Source organism: Anticarsia gemmatalis, chromosome 24 (genome assembly GCF_050436995.1).
Source record: "Anticarsia gemmatalis isolate Benzon Research Colony breed Stoneville strain chromosome 24, ilAntGemm2 primary, whole genome shotgun sequence".
NCBI classification, from domain to species: domain Eukaryota; kingdom Metazoa; phylum Arthropoda; class Insecta; order Lepidoptera; family Erebidae; genus Anticarsia; species Anticarsia gemmatalis.
This window is the reverse complement of record NC_134768.1, coordinates 1619854-1635943: the sequence shown is the minus strand read 5'-3', so window position 1 is coordinate 1635943 and position 16090 is coordinate 1619854. Positions and strand designations below refer to the sequence as shown.

At 36.0% G+C, this 16090-nt stretch overlaps 1 protein-coding gene across 1 annotated transcript in view; it reads left to right on the top strand.

Moving 5' to 3' along the window:
* Positions 1-4674: 4674 nt before the first annotated feature.
* The window catches only part of LOC142983611 (homeotic protein empty spiracles-like), a 41965-nt gene continuing 30549 nt past the window's right edge, over positions 4675-16090 (top strand). Inside the window, exon 1 of the mRNA XM_076130582.1 lies at positions 4675-5249. Coding sequence (XP_075986697.1) covers positions 4799-5249 — 451 coding nt within the window. The 5' untranslated portion in view covers positions 4675-4798. The remainder of the gene's footprint in view (positions 5250-16090) is intronic.

Genomic DNA, 16090 nt, shown 5'->3' with positions numbered 1-16090 from the left:
TTATTGGGTTAGTATAACAGGATAATGTTAAAGTGACGATTTCGTTAGGTATAGGGAAAAACATATGTTTTTTTTTATTTTAACTACAAATCTTATATGAATGAGGGTTTCTATTTAGATTGGAAGCTACTTAGAATTAAGAATGTAATAGGAACTCAACGCTAATTAGAGTTTATAGAGAATATTATTTTATTATCTAATTTGTTTCAGTTTTGTAGCCAATGGGATAGAATCTAACCGTCTTACAAATAAACATTGTGTAGGCTCTTATTAGTAATACAGACTTTTGTCACTTTCAATCAATTTTGAAACTGCATATGAGTAGAAAAGACAAAACACACACTAATCGTAGCTTACACGATGATTATTTGCAAGACATTTATAGTGTAAGTTCTTCAAATAATTTTTATAAAATATTGAAGTCCAAAGTAATTAAAATGTCATTTGTTTCTATCGATAATGTTTACAAAAGTACATCACTAATTATTTACGCGTTCAGATTTAACCGAGCCGAGCATTTACCATGTTACACTGCTGTAGGTCACTTTATCACAATTATAAATGGTACCATACATACACACACGGTTTTAAGTACCATCAAGAAATCTAATGTTATGAACAAAAGATTGGAAATACAGAATTATTCTTCGTTCCTTCTAGTTATTATTCAACTATGCTTACCTATTTATAACCTATATATTACTAAAAACTAATATTTATAATATTAGTCGCTTTGCCGCTGGAGCATAATAGAGGAAAAAGATAAAAAAAGGCTGACCCCGCTGCCATATGGGATTCATAGCCTGGAAAAGAGAGAGTCCCTTTGCCGCGCCTGTCTGTCTTTCTGTAGGCGATAAACTCGAAACTTGAAATAATTTCAATGCGGTCTCACTAAAAATGTGTCAGTAAGCCTAACATTCGAGAACAGCTTAATCGATTCGACAATTTTATTTATATTTTGGTTAAAATCATGATAAAAAAAACGTTAAAATCTAAAACAAAGTTTAGTTTTCGTTCCTTTTTTTAGTTTAAAAGCTAACACCAGCACTAATAACAACGGAAGAGCAGCCATTAAATCTATTAAAAAGTCAACCTGTCAAAGTGCATAAGTCAAAGTTCCCGCCAATTTTTCCCACAGTGAACCGGCTACCATAGACAATTGCAAACAAAACATAATGGCCACTAGTTAACCGGCATTATAACGCCATATTGAAACTCGTAACGACTTATAAATACACTATGCGGAGATAAACATCAGTTTCGTAATCGAGTTAGGGCTTCAAATCAGTCTAGGAATCCTAGATAGTCTAGGTTATTCATTGGCGATTTTAACTGACTCTGTGGTGTTAGGTAGTGTATTCAACTACTGACTTCGAGGTCTCGGGTTTCATTCCCGGGTCAGGAATGTGTCTTAAAGTCTTTTCAAATAAAAATCTCTCTAAAAATCTCAAAAGCAGGTAGTTCGGAGTTTGATAACGTGCTCGGTATATGGCAATAGGCTTATCCCTTGTTACATGGGACTACCATCGTTAGCGACGAAACTCAGATGTCTTACCTACATTCAAATCATATACAAATCTTTTAAAAACATACAATGTTGGCAACCCTTGCTCCAATGTTACCAACCTTCAAACTAGTGTTCAGATATTCAAATTCGGTCACGATCGGCAGGCGTGAATCGACGTGATAATGCAACTAATTGTATAATCCGCTACACTCTGTAATACAGGGTGCTTTGTTTACATACAGCGTGTTTGTATTATGTTTAAGACTTTCTCTTGGTGTTTTTACACCTATAGGTACTTTTATACCTGTTATATCTTGCTGTAGATACCTTTTCCTATGTACATTTTCTCGTGGTTAAGTAATAGCCGCACGGATCGATCTCTGAGGTTCAGCTACGCTTGCCAAGGGTGGTCCTTGGATGGGTGACCAAATTTAATATTCCGAGTGTTCGGCATGTTGAATTGTGGGTAAAGTTCTTTGACAGTAGGTAGGTAATTGGGTTGTGGAGGTCCGATAAGCAGTCGCTGCAAGTACAATACTGTTATTTGAGCTGCATCCGGTGAGACTGGAAGCCGTTTCCAGCATAGATTGAAAGAAAGGCTACGCTGATAAAGGCTTAGTTATCTAAAGACATACTAATATATTAAAAATATCGATGCAATCATCTTTATCATACTTCAAACTTAACAATAGTATGAAATCTTAATCTGTCATTATTGTTGACCCCAGTAGTTGTCCACCCTCATTGGGGGCGCTACGGGGTGTCTTACACCGTGACGCCCTTGCGTTTGACAACGTTGTTACTGTCAACTACTACTGTGTTTTATAGGATGAAGATATGACTGGTTAGTTTGTGATTAGACTAGCTTTTCAAGTCAGTCTATGTGGTCTTATAAATAAATAAATTTAACCCATTACTGTCCCACTGCTGGGCAAGGATCTCCTCCCGTAATGAGGGAGGGGTTAGCCCTTGAGTCCACTACGCTGGCCAAGTGCGGGTTAGGGACTTCTATGTGGTCTTAGCGACAGTGTATCATGACGTCTCGGGTTCGACTTTTGTAACGCGATTCTGCATAATCGGTACTGTTAAGTATCAAAATTTTGAAATTTAGAATGTACTGCCAAAATATTTCCTACGACACCCGTCAGACGCGCTGATCAGATTTTCATACACAATTTCTCGATGACAGGTTGGTTGTCGGTAGTCGATAGTAGTAGAGAATCGAGCTACTGGCTTTTCTAATTTATATAAGAATGTTCTTTACAGTAGCTCGAAGTTTGGTGACGTGCCTGGTAGAAGACAATGGGCTTACTTCCTATTACATGGGACTAACGTGTATTTTGTACGCCTCTGCCTACACCTTCGTGTTTAACAACCTTGATAATATTATCTATAAATATTAGTCGTAGAGTTTGTGTATCAGAGAGTTTTAGCCTATAAAAATATAAAAAAAATTATCCTTGAAGGTAGAGAACAGGGTACTTCGGTATCCAATAATATACCTAGGTATGTAGAGTATTTCATGAACGTTTATCATATTATTATTTGGAGATTTATTTTTAAAATCGTGGTCTTTATAAATTAGTAGATATAGTTCGCGTAGGTATCTAATGTAGAAATGCATGTCACTGGGACTTATTTCTGTAAAAAATATATATATTCGTATCCGTTTAGGTTGGTTACTCTTGAAACAGTTGTATTACAGTAGTATTACTGCAAAACATAGACAAATTCCTACGAATATAGACCTATTTCATTAATAAAAGATCTCTTAAAAGTCCTATATTGTTTATTTTAATGTATAAACTCACTCTACCGGCAATTTAGAAATGTAGAGCTAAAACAAAAGATTGCAGACAGCAAAACCTTGTGTAGTTTGTTTTTGTTAAAAAAAATGTATTATTATCTCATATCATATTATTATTAAGTATTTAAAACTTGTTACATATTCAAAAACTGATAGACCTTAAAAATTATTTGGCCTAAAGAAAATTAAAAATAATTTAAGTTATTAACAAGTACTTACGTAATACATAATCACCTATTTAGTATATTATTAGGGTAAGAAAACTGATTATTCAAAATTATGCATCGCTTTTTTAAGTTCTTTAAGAGCATACGGCAGCGCTTCCGCCAAATAAAATTGATTGATCTTTGAAAAGAGTAAGAGAGTTTGAGAGAGAGAGACTAGGTGTCTTGAGTTGCTGCTCGTTTTTCTCATACGAATTGGTAGTTATCCTTGTAGATATTTTTGATAATTGAGTTGAAATTAAGTGATTAATGAAAGTTGGTAGAGAGCAAATGTAGAGTCACCTGTAACAGTAGATATTATGTTGAGTACCTACATTATACAAGTAGGTAGGTATACCTAGTTATCTTAGGATAATAACGACTATTGTGTAATTTCTAAACAAAAATCAATCACAGCGCAGTGTGCAGAACCAAGCATAACAATTTTAATTAAAAATCAAACTATTTACCAAACACTGTTTAGTTTGTAATGGCAGAAAATATCCGTGAAATTCAAACTTTATCGCGTTTCATTAAAATTTAATTCAACTACATAAGAAACAATCGGACGGCCGGTGCAACAAATTATTTTATTATCGATAAAAATAATTAAACCGAACGCGACTGTAAACGTCCGCCATTTTGTTCGAATCAATTATTGGCGGGAATCGTTGAAAAATCCACGTTTATCTCGCGACATTAAGCTAATAAAGCATCGGAGTTAATTAAAAAGTATTACTGGTAGTGTGTGTGCCGAGTGTGGCGAGTGTGCGGAGCGACGGCCGAGCGCCGCGGACGACACAAAACGAGCAACACGCGCCGCCCGGCGCCGCCCGCCGCCGCCTCCACACACGCACAGCCGGCCGAGTTGAGGAGCCGCGAGCCGCGCGCCGCGCCGCACTAATCTGCTGTAATACGCCACACGGCCGGCTAAATCACAAGCTCTTAACTCAAACCGCCCACTGGGAAAGCGTTCCGAAATCAAATAACACCTCTACACGCCCGTCCACCAATCGCGCGCCAGACGTTCGAATAAAGAACGTCGCTCGGAGATCCGTCGCCACCCCTCGGGTTCCGTCGTCCAATAGCCGGCGAGGAGTCCATGTTCGTTATTTTTTTCCCTCGTCGCCGGGCGTCCGTCGGCCGCGGAGGGCTCATTCGGCCGCGCGCCGCCTTGGCGTTCGTATCGCGCGCTCGCGTCACGATGGATTGTGTTCTGTGTGACATGTGCTTCTGATTTGGTGTTTTATTTTTTTGTGTCGGACCCGCTGTGTGTAAAGCATGATGCCTCTCGCACCGACCCCTGTGGTGGCGGTGCCATCGAAGCCGAAGATCGGATTCAGCATAGACAGTATAGTGGGTGGTTCGGAGAGGCCGAAGCAGGCGTCGCCGCCGCTGGCGAGCCCGGGGTCGCCGTCGCCCGTCGCGTCTCCGAGGAGTCCGTCGCCGCGCCCGCTGATGAGGCCGAGCCCGCTGCCGGCGGTGTTCCCCTCGCCGGACCTGAAGAGGCTGCCGTACCTGGACGCTCCGAGTCACCACCACCACTTCCTGGCGCACTTCCAAGGGGCCGCGCTGGCCGCGGCGCTGGCCCAGCAGCAGCAAGGCTTCGGCGCGCCGCTGCCCCCGCACCCGCCGCCGCACCCCGCCCCGCCCGTGCCCAGAGAGTCCTACACCTTGTATCCTTGGCTGATCAACAGACATGGAAGGATATTCCCTCACAGATTTCCCGGAGGTAAGTGATGGAGTGACAATTTTCCAGTTTTCCCCCACTAATGACAGTGGACCGGAAGTCTCATTAAGCCTACTTATGATTGGCTCTAGGTATAATTGTAGAGTCAGTCTTATGTGAGAGAATAAATAAACATAAATCATTTATAATTAAGCAGGTTTTATATTAATTACTTTATATAATTACACGAGTGCTGGTATGGACAAGAATTGTTATATTTCTCACAATTAATTAAATAGTTTTACTACCGCAGAGGCTGCTTATGAGAAAAATTATGTGAAAATTTTAATTTTGAGTCAAGAGTTTAGAATAAAAAGTTCAAGTAAAAAAGTTGTTAGACTTTAAAACGAATCTTTTTTGCGAATTATAATTACTACGCATTTATTATAATATATTTTATAATATAATGCTTAAGTTTAATGTAAATGCATCTTACTTACATTTATTTCATAATTATAAAATTATTTCACTCATTTTTTTATTATGAACCTAGTTAAATTATAACCAATCAGGTTTCAGATAATTATTTTATGAAATAAATAGAGCCTTTAAAAAAATGTCTGAAAACAGCCATCAATTACATATTTAAATTCGAAATATTTTGTATATTGACAATCAACGATTTATCAGAAATTCACAATCTTGAGGAATCTAATATCAAAGGATTTTGTTAGAATGAAAACGGAAGTATTATAATTATTTATAAATACTGAAATTTTGAAAAAAGATCATTTATTCCGGCTTTCATGGCCCTAAATGTCTTTGACACTAGGTTGACCACTAACCATAGGATCAAATAAAATAGTCCGTCGTATCGTTTTATACGATAAAATAGTCGTATTTCGAAAGGCACGTTAAACTATGGGTCCCGGCTGTCAATTTCGTAGATCTTAGACAGTCGTTAACAGTAGTCAGAAGCTTGAAAGTCTGACAACCAGTCTTACCGACGGGTATCGTGTTATAACCCAGGTAACTGGGTTGTGGAGGTCAGATAGACAGTCGCTCCATGTAAAACACTGGTATTCAGCTGCATCTGATGAGACTGGAAGCCGACTCCAACATAGTTTGGAAGAAAGGCTAAGCCATAAGTCCTAAATATCCGTCTCAAACTTGTCCGCCGGTGCCTAAAACATGTTTTTAAACAGCAATGAAAACACTACACAGCCACATCATTAGCTAATTGCTTTTTTAAACGAATTAATTTTACGATTTAAATTATACAATAATATGATTTTTATTGTGCTTCTGTTCCTCACACGAATTTCCGCCGATAAATTGTCTATTATTGATAATTATTCATAGATAAATGGTGAGCTTTTTTTTCAACGTATGAGTATGTTCGCATTATGACACCTTGTTTTTCGGGGTTCCGTAGTCAAAGGATAAAAACGAAACCCTATTACTAAGCCTACGTAACCTATTAGATACGTTGTCTGTCTGTCTGTCTGTCACATGGCTGTATCTCATAAACCGTAATAGCTAGGAAGCTGAAATTTTCACAAATTTTGTTTTTCCGTTGCCGCTATTACTACATATACTAAAAATATATAAAAGGGGGTTCCCATACAATAAACATGATTTTTGAGTTATTTTTATGATACGGAACCCTTGGTGTGCGAGTCCGACTCACACTTGTTTAATTAAATATGCGAAAAAACATAATTAATTTTGCATAAATGTTACATGTTAATTAATTTCCGTTGTTTAAAAACAGTAAAAACCTACAGATAGATATCAAGCTATCAATACGCGTGCTAATATAATATAATGAAAAAGTGTGTCTGTTCGTCTTTCTTTCACATAAATGGCTAAACCGATTGGGATAACCGTACACGTTACCAAACTCCGGGCTACTATTGAGAATCATTGTAATATACATTTAAAACACCTGAATACTAGTTTGTTGGATCGGGGAATCAAATCCGGGACCTCGTCATCACCAGTCGTATACACTACCGTTCTCGCTACAAAGGAAATCAATGAGAATATCTGAATTTTCGGGAATCGGGAATAAATTACTGAGATTTATGTCTCCCTGAACGGATATGATCAGAGTGATACATAAATACAGAAAAATATCATGGGGATACATAGGCTCACTCCTAAATAAAACTAAACGACCGAAGCCGCGTGCGTAAATAAGTTTAGAATAATCTTGTAGAGAAAACTGACCTAGCAATCGAACTTAGGACTGTATGATCACTGCATGTCGAGCTCCCGGTTTCTGAGTACATTTAGCGGCAGTTTATCTATTCAATAGCGTTTTCTTTATATGAGTTTTAACGCTATTGAATAGATAAACTACCGGTAAATGTACCTCAGAAACCGGGGGTAAAACAGGTGATATTAGTATAGTATAGTTATAGTTTAATATAATAACTTGCAAGTTAGTTGCTTATCATGGCCCACTGACATCATGTAGTACATTCTATGTCAACTGAGACATTCTGATATTAATTACATTTAATATCTTTGTAATTACTCTAATGATAACTCTATTATGTTACCTAGTTGCTATACCATTTAGCTTTAAGCCCTTCTCCCATTACGATACGCCCGCGCGACTCTAGTCTCGGAGACTAGTCGCCACGAAGTATCTCACATACATTTGTATGGAGACTACCAGTATCGTAATGTGAGAGTCTCCATACAAATGTATGTGAGATACTTCGTGGCGACTAGTCTCCGAGACTAGAGTCGCGCGGGCGTATCGTAATGGGAGAAGGGCTTTATACAAATAACTAGCGGACCCGACAGACGTTGTCCTGTCTACACGTCTTTAATTTGTAAAAAATAATTAAAAAAAACATTGTCCAGCGGACAAAATTGTGAATCTAAACCATTCTCAGATCCCCTTGAACACACACAAAAAAATTCATCAAAAGCGGTCCAGTCTTTTAAGAGAAGTTCAGTACACGCTTACAGAAGAATTATGTATATAAAGATATCTACTGTACCTACTGCTGGGCATGGGTCTTCTCCTGGAATGAGAGGGTTTAGGACTTGAGACCACTACTCCCGCCAAGGGTACCTTCCATGGTGGTTTCAAAATCAAATGATTTATTAATTCAGGTCAAATGTTGACACTTATGATAGTCGTTACAATTACTGAATCTATCGCTAGCTCGGAAAGTGTAAAGCCTTATAAAAAGTAATGAAGCAAGGTGTTATTGATTCTTTCTTTTCTACGGCAAATAACTTAATTCAAGGAAAAAATTACGTTGCAACGGATAAAGTATAGAAAACTGTCAAAACATCCAAGTTTTTACTCAAATAAAGCTCGTTTTGTAACAAATTAAAAAAATATCGATTACTTATCCTCGCGTGAAAACTAAACCGTTGTCAGAAAAAAAACAAATAAAAAAAACCTAGTAGCATATCTCAAACACGGAGCCATTACGATAAAACCGTCTGTTATCTATGCACGCTTAGATCATTGTCTATGCTTGTAAAAAGAAAGTTCTGTTTGGCGCGAAAACACATTGTATTTTGACAGATAACATTTTTTACACGAATTTTTAACTTTGAGATAAAATTATAGCATTAAAAGTAATGTAACCTCAAAGTTTTGGTAGCGTGAAAAACATCTACATATCGTACCTTTTATGGTAGTTCCAGTTAAATGTTTCATACTAATATTATAAATGAGAAAGTTTGTAAGTATTGATGGATGTTCGTTACTCTTTCACGAAAATACTACTGAACGGATTTTAATGAAATTTTAAACACTGGTAGTTTATAGCATGTACTAATACATGGGATACTTTTTTCCCAGGAAATCTTTTCACGCGTACGCAGTCGTGGGTAGAAGCTGGTAGTTTATAAAGCGACTCCATCTCGTTTTTTCTGTTTGCAAACAAATAGTGAAATCATTTTATTCCGAAAAGATTATTTAAGGAAATCAAATTGATTAAATAATCTAATTATTAATAAGTGTTTCAATTAAGATCATCATCATATTATAACATTTGTTTTATGAATCCTAGATAGGTCTAATTTGTCCAAATTTACGACTTAATTAAGCCACCGGTATCCATTGAATCAGCGACTTTCACAAATAAAATACCTGCTAATTAAAGTTCATAAAAGAACATAATTTATTATATACTTATTTACATACATAAAATCACGCCTTCTTCCCATAGGGGTAGGTAGAGACCAAAGAACGTCACTTGGTACGATCCTTACAAACTTCTCTTGCTTCATTCACATCCATACATCTTGTCATACAGGACCGCCGGTTACGAGTACTACGCACCTGACTTTTTTCCAACAACATAATTTGTCGAATATTTGTTTTAGATAACAACAATGTTATTAAATAGTTTCTTTAGATAAACGATGGACATGAAAAGTTAATCGAAAATACGCCTAACTGTCAATTTAGTTTCAATCTCGATAATATTGATTTTTGACAAACCTTATTAGATACGGTCAGACTGAAAGAAAATAAGCGATCAAAAAAAAGGTAACATACTTTTTTAAATATAAACGTTTTTAAAATTAGGCCTTTTCAACTTTTTTTTTTCACCATAAACAACAAAGAGTTTTAATTGAAATAAGTTTGTTTATGCCTTTTGTGTTTTCGAAATCAGATTATCCTTTTTTAATCTGCTTTAGTTGTTTAGAATTGTACCGTTTTAGTTAATTACTGATTAAAATATCCGTTATTTCGGTCGCTGTGTCTATTAACGGCGTATTGGTTTTAAAATTCGATTATTTAGTAAATCTTTTGTTCGGATATTTTTTAGTTATTAACTCTTAAGTACGGGTTTTTGGTTAAGATTAACTGACTTTTGTTAAGCCGTAAGTATTTTAACTAAGCGTCTCTTAGGAGAGCAAGTAAAATGTCGGTCCGTATTGTGGATAATCAAGGTAGGAGATTTTAAACAAAGCCTTTGAAGGGCTTATATTAGTGATTAACCCTTTAACGAAGTTTAACAAACGTAAACCGGGTTTTAAACAAGATAAAATTTCAAAGTTTTTTTACTTATTTCTTGAGGTTTCGGTCCGATTATTAACAGCGTTAAGTACTCTTTTTGATAAATATTACATACTAGCTTTTACCCGCGACTTCGTCCGCCACCTGAGTTTTCCCGTAGGAATGCGTCATTTTCCCGGAGTAAAAAGTAGCCTATGTCCTTTCTCGGGTATCAAAATATCTCCATACCAAATTTCATGGTAATTGGTTCAGTAGTTTAGGCGTGATTGAGTAACAGACAGACAGAGTTACTTTCGCATTTATAATATTAGTATGGATGTTTGATTCGGGATACTCTTGTTCGAATTGAGCTCTCCAGCTAACTATAATTTGAGCTAGAATTGAGAAATTACCGCACTCGAGCTTCTAAGCTTTCATTTACAATTGATAGCAACGTTATTTTTAAGCTTCCGTTATAAAGTTTCAAAGGAAATTAGTAAACTAATAACATAATGATCTAATCAAATGATTTTCTCGCGACTAACGAAGTAGTAATGCTAAATAGTTATAACGGTTATCACAGCGTTGTTATTAAGTTATAAACTTTTAATTGACTTCATTTGATATGAGTTGTAAAATGTAATTACTGTCTATCACTTCTATAATGTATATATTTAGTTTTATGTATGTTTTAAAACCGATAGCCGAGTGGTTAAGTCGCGCCTCCCACGCTAGTGGTCGAGGGTTCGTACCCGAGGCAACACACCAATGACTTTTCGAAGTTACGTGTGTATTAGAAATAATGATGACTTGTTTCAACGGTGAAGGAAAACATCGTGATTTAACCTTGCATGCCTGAAAGTTCTTTATAACAGTTCTTGAAGGCAAAGTCCCCAACCCGCACTTGGTCAGCGTGGTGGACTCAAGGCCCAACCCCTCCCTCATAACGGGAGGAGACCCTTTTCAGTCCAACGCTAGTTCATTTTGACAGTAAGGCATAGACATTGAAATAGTTTTTCTAAACGTCAAGTTCATTATATTTAGGTAGAGTCCTACTTTCAAAATGCGTAGTTTCGTTGAAAAATCGATTTTAGTAAGAGATAACCTAAAAATATTGTACCTATCTGTTTAATTTTATTCACATTCAAGACAATGTTGTAGTAATAAAACTATTTTGAAACAATATCGTTGACATTTGACACGAAACTAACTGTTTCATATTGCTGATAGCCTAGCGCCCTCTATACTTTGTAACTATCAACCCATTAGCCGTAATTAAAGCTATTGATAACATAATTATGATGATAAACATAAATTTATAGTTTGTTGTTCTGATAACGAGTGGAGATTTTAATTAATGAAGTGATTTGAGTAAAATTTTGATTGACGAAATACTTATATGTTGATAATTTAGGTTATACAGTCACCACCAATGTAACTCGTGGCTTAGCACGGATAGATCTCTCACCTTTCTTTCAACTATGTTGGAGTCGGCTTCTAGTCTGACCGGATGCGGCTTCTTCTTCTTCTTATCGTATGGTTAGTGATCAACCTTGTGTCAAAGTTGTTCAAGCCGCCCGAAGGCCTCTGACGTGGCTTAACGACTGTTATCTTAATTGACAACAACCGGGACCGACTTTTTACGTGCCCTCCGAAGCACGGAGACGCGCTGTTCAAATACCACTATGCGGTTACCAATCTATGGAATGATCGCGCCAAGGTTTGCTTAATCCACAGATCGTTTACCGATCGGTGCGCGCAACTGGCTACGGGATGCGGCTGAATAGCTGAATAGCTTCACAACCCAGTTATCTGGGTTATAACACGATACTGTAAGAGACTAAGACTGGTTGTCAGACTTTTATGCTTCTGTTTACTGGTAACGTCAATGATCTTTAACAAAATTACAGCCGGGACCCACAATTTAACGTGTCATCCGAAACACGGAGGAACTCGGTATGTGTAATATGGTCACCCATCCCTAGAAAAACCTCAGAGATCTATCCGCGCGGCTATAGTTACCACGCTTGATTTTGGCCGTACATTATCTTTTTTTTCAATGACAGCGCATGTAAGGTATTGGTCAATATGTCACTGCCATATTTAATTGTACCGGATATTGCGAACTTTTTCACACGGTACAAATATTTGTACGATCGATTTAAATGGTACCTTGTGATTTGTATGTTTGTAAAACTATTATGTAGAGTGTAGAACGATATCTCACGTTCGGTATTATTAAATTTGCTCTTTCGTGTATCTCCTACCTATACTCATTATTAAAACGATTATAAGGCTCTTCGGATAAGGCTCTACACAACTCTACATCCTTTTCCGAGCTAGTGGTAGAGTCAATAATTGTAAAGACTACCTATCATATTTAATTTTAAGATTTCTGATTATTCTTAAACCAATATATATTGTATTTTTTTAAACAAACAATTTGTTTTGTAAAAATAGAGGTTTATAAGTTAGTACATAAATCTCGATAGGTTGTCTGCTAGACAATCGCGAATACGGATTTGTTTTCTATAGTTCCTTTATACAGCTACATATCTTTATGTCGATTTTATAAGACAATAAAGTGTTCATTGTTACCAAGTTGTGGAGGTTCAAACTAATTTTATGGTGTGTAACGTAAAGATCCGGTTTTAAAAGCTTAGAGGTAACTGAGTGAGGCTTACGTCATCACTCAAAATATTTGCATTTTTGTGTTTTTAACGTTTACTTTAGCGAACCAAGTAGTGTTTACCTTTCATTTAAAAATGACACAGAATTCCCATATTTCTTAAATACGAGAGTTAAAAAATCTCATTATTTTCAAGCAAGAATTAAGCTCTATATACTAAATTATTAAAAGATTATTTACAATAAAAACGGCGGCCACCCTTCTCAATTTCACACCATTATTTAAATCAACAAAAGAACGCCATAATAATTTGTCCCTCCTTCCATAGAGTAAATATTCATAATAAACTCTATACCCATGCTCTATGGTCCCCATTTTACCATCGAGTATCGACCCTCGTGTGACAATGTTATTTTATGAACCCAACACTATAAAAGAACTCGATTTTAATTAAAATGGCTTAACGCACGTCCCGGCCGTCAGAAGTTTGTACAAAAAAGCAAGGGAAATAATAAAAATAAAATATTTTTTTTCATACAGAACTAATAAGCGTTTTGACAAAGGAGGTTTTATGTGAGTGGGACTGAGCGGGTCTGAGCGACCGATTATCAACTGACGGCATTGTTGTTCAAAATTTGATTATTTTATAGTGTTGATCTGTAGTCGATATGGTTACTTTTTATTAATTTAAACTCATAAATTCACAAAATTATTTAATTAGACATCTGTATGTGTTATCGAAGCTAATTAGTGATTCTAATCTTTTGATATCAATAAGCTTTAATTATAAGTTATGAGGTAGAAAGTTTTAGGCATGAAATGTTAATAATATCATTAACTCCAACTTTCTACATACGCATGATTAATACACATATTAACTGACACAGATAATTGTAAAGATTATTCGCGGCCATTTGTAATTATGTATTCATAAAAATACAAGTTTGAACTACTGGCGTGGCATAAAAGCTCGTCAAGAGTACGCTTGGGTTAAATCGCTACGCTAATTAGATTCTTATTTGCATGTCATTATCAATCGTGCCACTTATCGATACGAACACATCACTGGCTCGTTAAACATGTTGGTAGCACTGTACGTCACATCTTTCGTTACGCGCGCTTTTTTTCTTAATTACCACATATTGTTGGTCAGCGTGTTGTTATTTTTTACAATATTTCTACTAAAAGGATTGAATAGCTTATAATTGGATGTAATTTGAGCGTACTTTGTTGTCGGGCGGCTGTGCGACGATTAACTGACGTTAAAAAGCAACGATTTATAATGATTGTTATGTTGGTAGGTTTGAGTGGGAGCCATTTTGTTAGTGATGCGATCGGTAGTTAGACAAATGATTTACTATGTCGAGTCGATGTCGACGGCTGAGCTACGAAAACTATGATTAATTAACGTGAGTTATTGTTGAAGTTCGCTTTAGATAATGAATATTGTATTAGATTATTAGTTTGTTTTAGGTGATGATTTTGAAGCGATTCCCACCAGTTTTTTATTGACACATTTCGAATGAATGTTTTATTAAACGAGTGTGGGCTTCACAAAATCAGTAGCTTTCGAAATAGCTTTTTTATGTCACGGCCCATCATCTTCTAATAAGAATTATATAATAAACACTATCTCGAAGCTTATTTTAATTGATGACGCGCGTTTTCAATTCATAATTTCTGTATAATTGTGTTAATTAACTAACGCTCGATAAAAAATCATTCATTAAGAGAGTTCATCGCGCACTGACCTTACAGCGGCGGCATTAATTACAATTTATTTTATTAACTATTATTATTTTGGGGGAATGTTTATCTTTCTGTAGTTTCATAGAATTTATCGTTAGTTTTTTAGGTTTGTTTCGAACGTCAATGCAATTATCTCGTCTGTTGAAGTCGTAAAACCAAATTTTTATGTGTTCGGTGACACTCTGTAGGGTTATCTGTCAGATAAGAATGTTTGTTAGTATTTAAATAGGCTATTTCAATTACAAAACTCACGAGATTGAGTGACAATAAAAATTTTATTATTTTGTTTTGTTGCTTAGAAAGGTCACACATTAATTATTAAAATGAACTCCCTTAAATATATTTTGTAATTATCTGCTATTAATAAAAATTAAGCTAAAACTTTTCCATAATTTAGCAGTAACGGTTGTACCATGAACGTAATATAGACAGAATAATTGATTACGTTATAATGATATACAGCTGTAAGCTATTTCGTTGGAAAGCTTAATGCTATAGCAGTTATCTGATCACGGTTAATAGCAGCTAATAAGTCACAAGTAGCCCAAACAGAGTCTAGTGTGAAAACGCATTATATTTATAATGGACCAAGATCCCAGAGCTGCCAGACCTACGTAATTTTAGCAAAGCTGAAATTTTGAGGATTGTTAGTATAAAGGGTCTGTTAAGAGGTATGCACATCCACTACCTTGAAAGCGGGGCCGTTTCTGAGGTAGCGCGGAGTGAATGTGCGTAAAAAACGACCCAACCTACGTCATAGTAGCAAAGTTGGTTTTCAGATATGTTTTTAATGATATTATGTAGAATTAAAATTGACTATTGCCAGACCGTTTCCCGGGGCCGTTACTTCTGCCAGACGCCTTAAATGTTATTAAAAAATGAGGTCAACTACGTCATAGTAGCAAGCCTAAATTTTATATATGTTATTAAAGGTACAATTTTAAGACCCCCTGTATGCGGACAGTCGACAGACCATTCCGCAGGGCCCTTCGTCCCCTAGACGCCATTAAACTTTCCCTATGAGTGCGAGAGTAAGAGCATTATTCATACGCATAAATGAAAAACAATTGAATAAAAAAATAAAAATTAAAAAAATATTGAATACTAGCTGACCCGCGCATCTTTGCTTGCGTCACTTAAGAGAGATAGGTCAAAATGTTACATAAACGGGTTATGTAACATTTTTCACTAGTACTCTGCTCCTATTGGTCGTAGCGTGATGATATATAGCTTATAGCTTTTCTCAATAAATGGGCTATCCAACAGTAAAATATTCTTTTATTCGCACCAGTAGTTCCTGAGATTAGCGCGTTCACACAAACAAACAAACTTCTCAGCTTTATAAAATTAGACTAAATTAAAGTACTTGGAATGTTTAGGAATATAAGTAACATTATTTTGGGAATTATTTAAAAATAGATATGGTTTACACTATTCACAAAAATTATGAAAAAAAAATTGTAGTCATTCATCGTCATCATCATTATCTGAGCTCTTACTTCCCTCATCAAATTGAATATTTAAATCATCTTCACCATCGTCTTC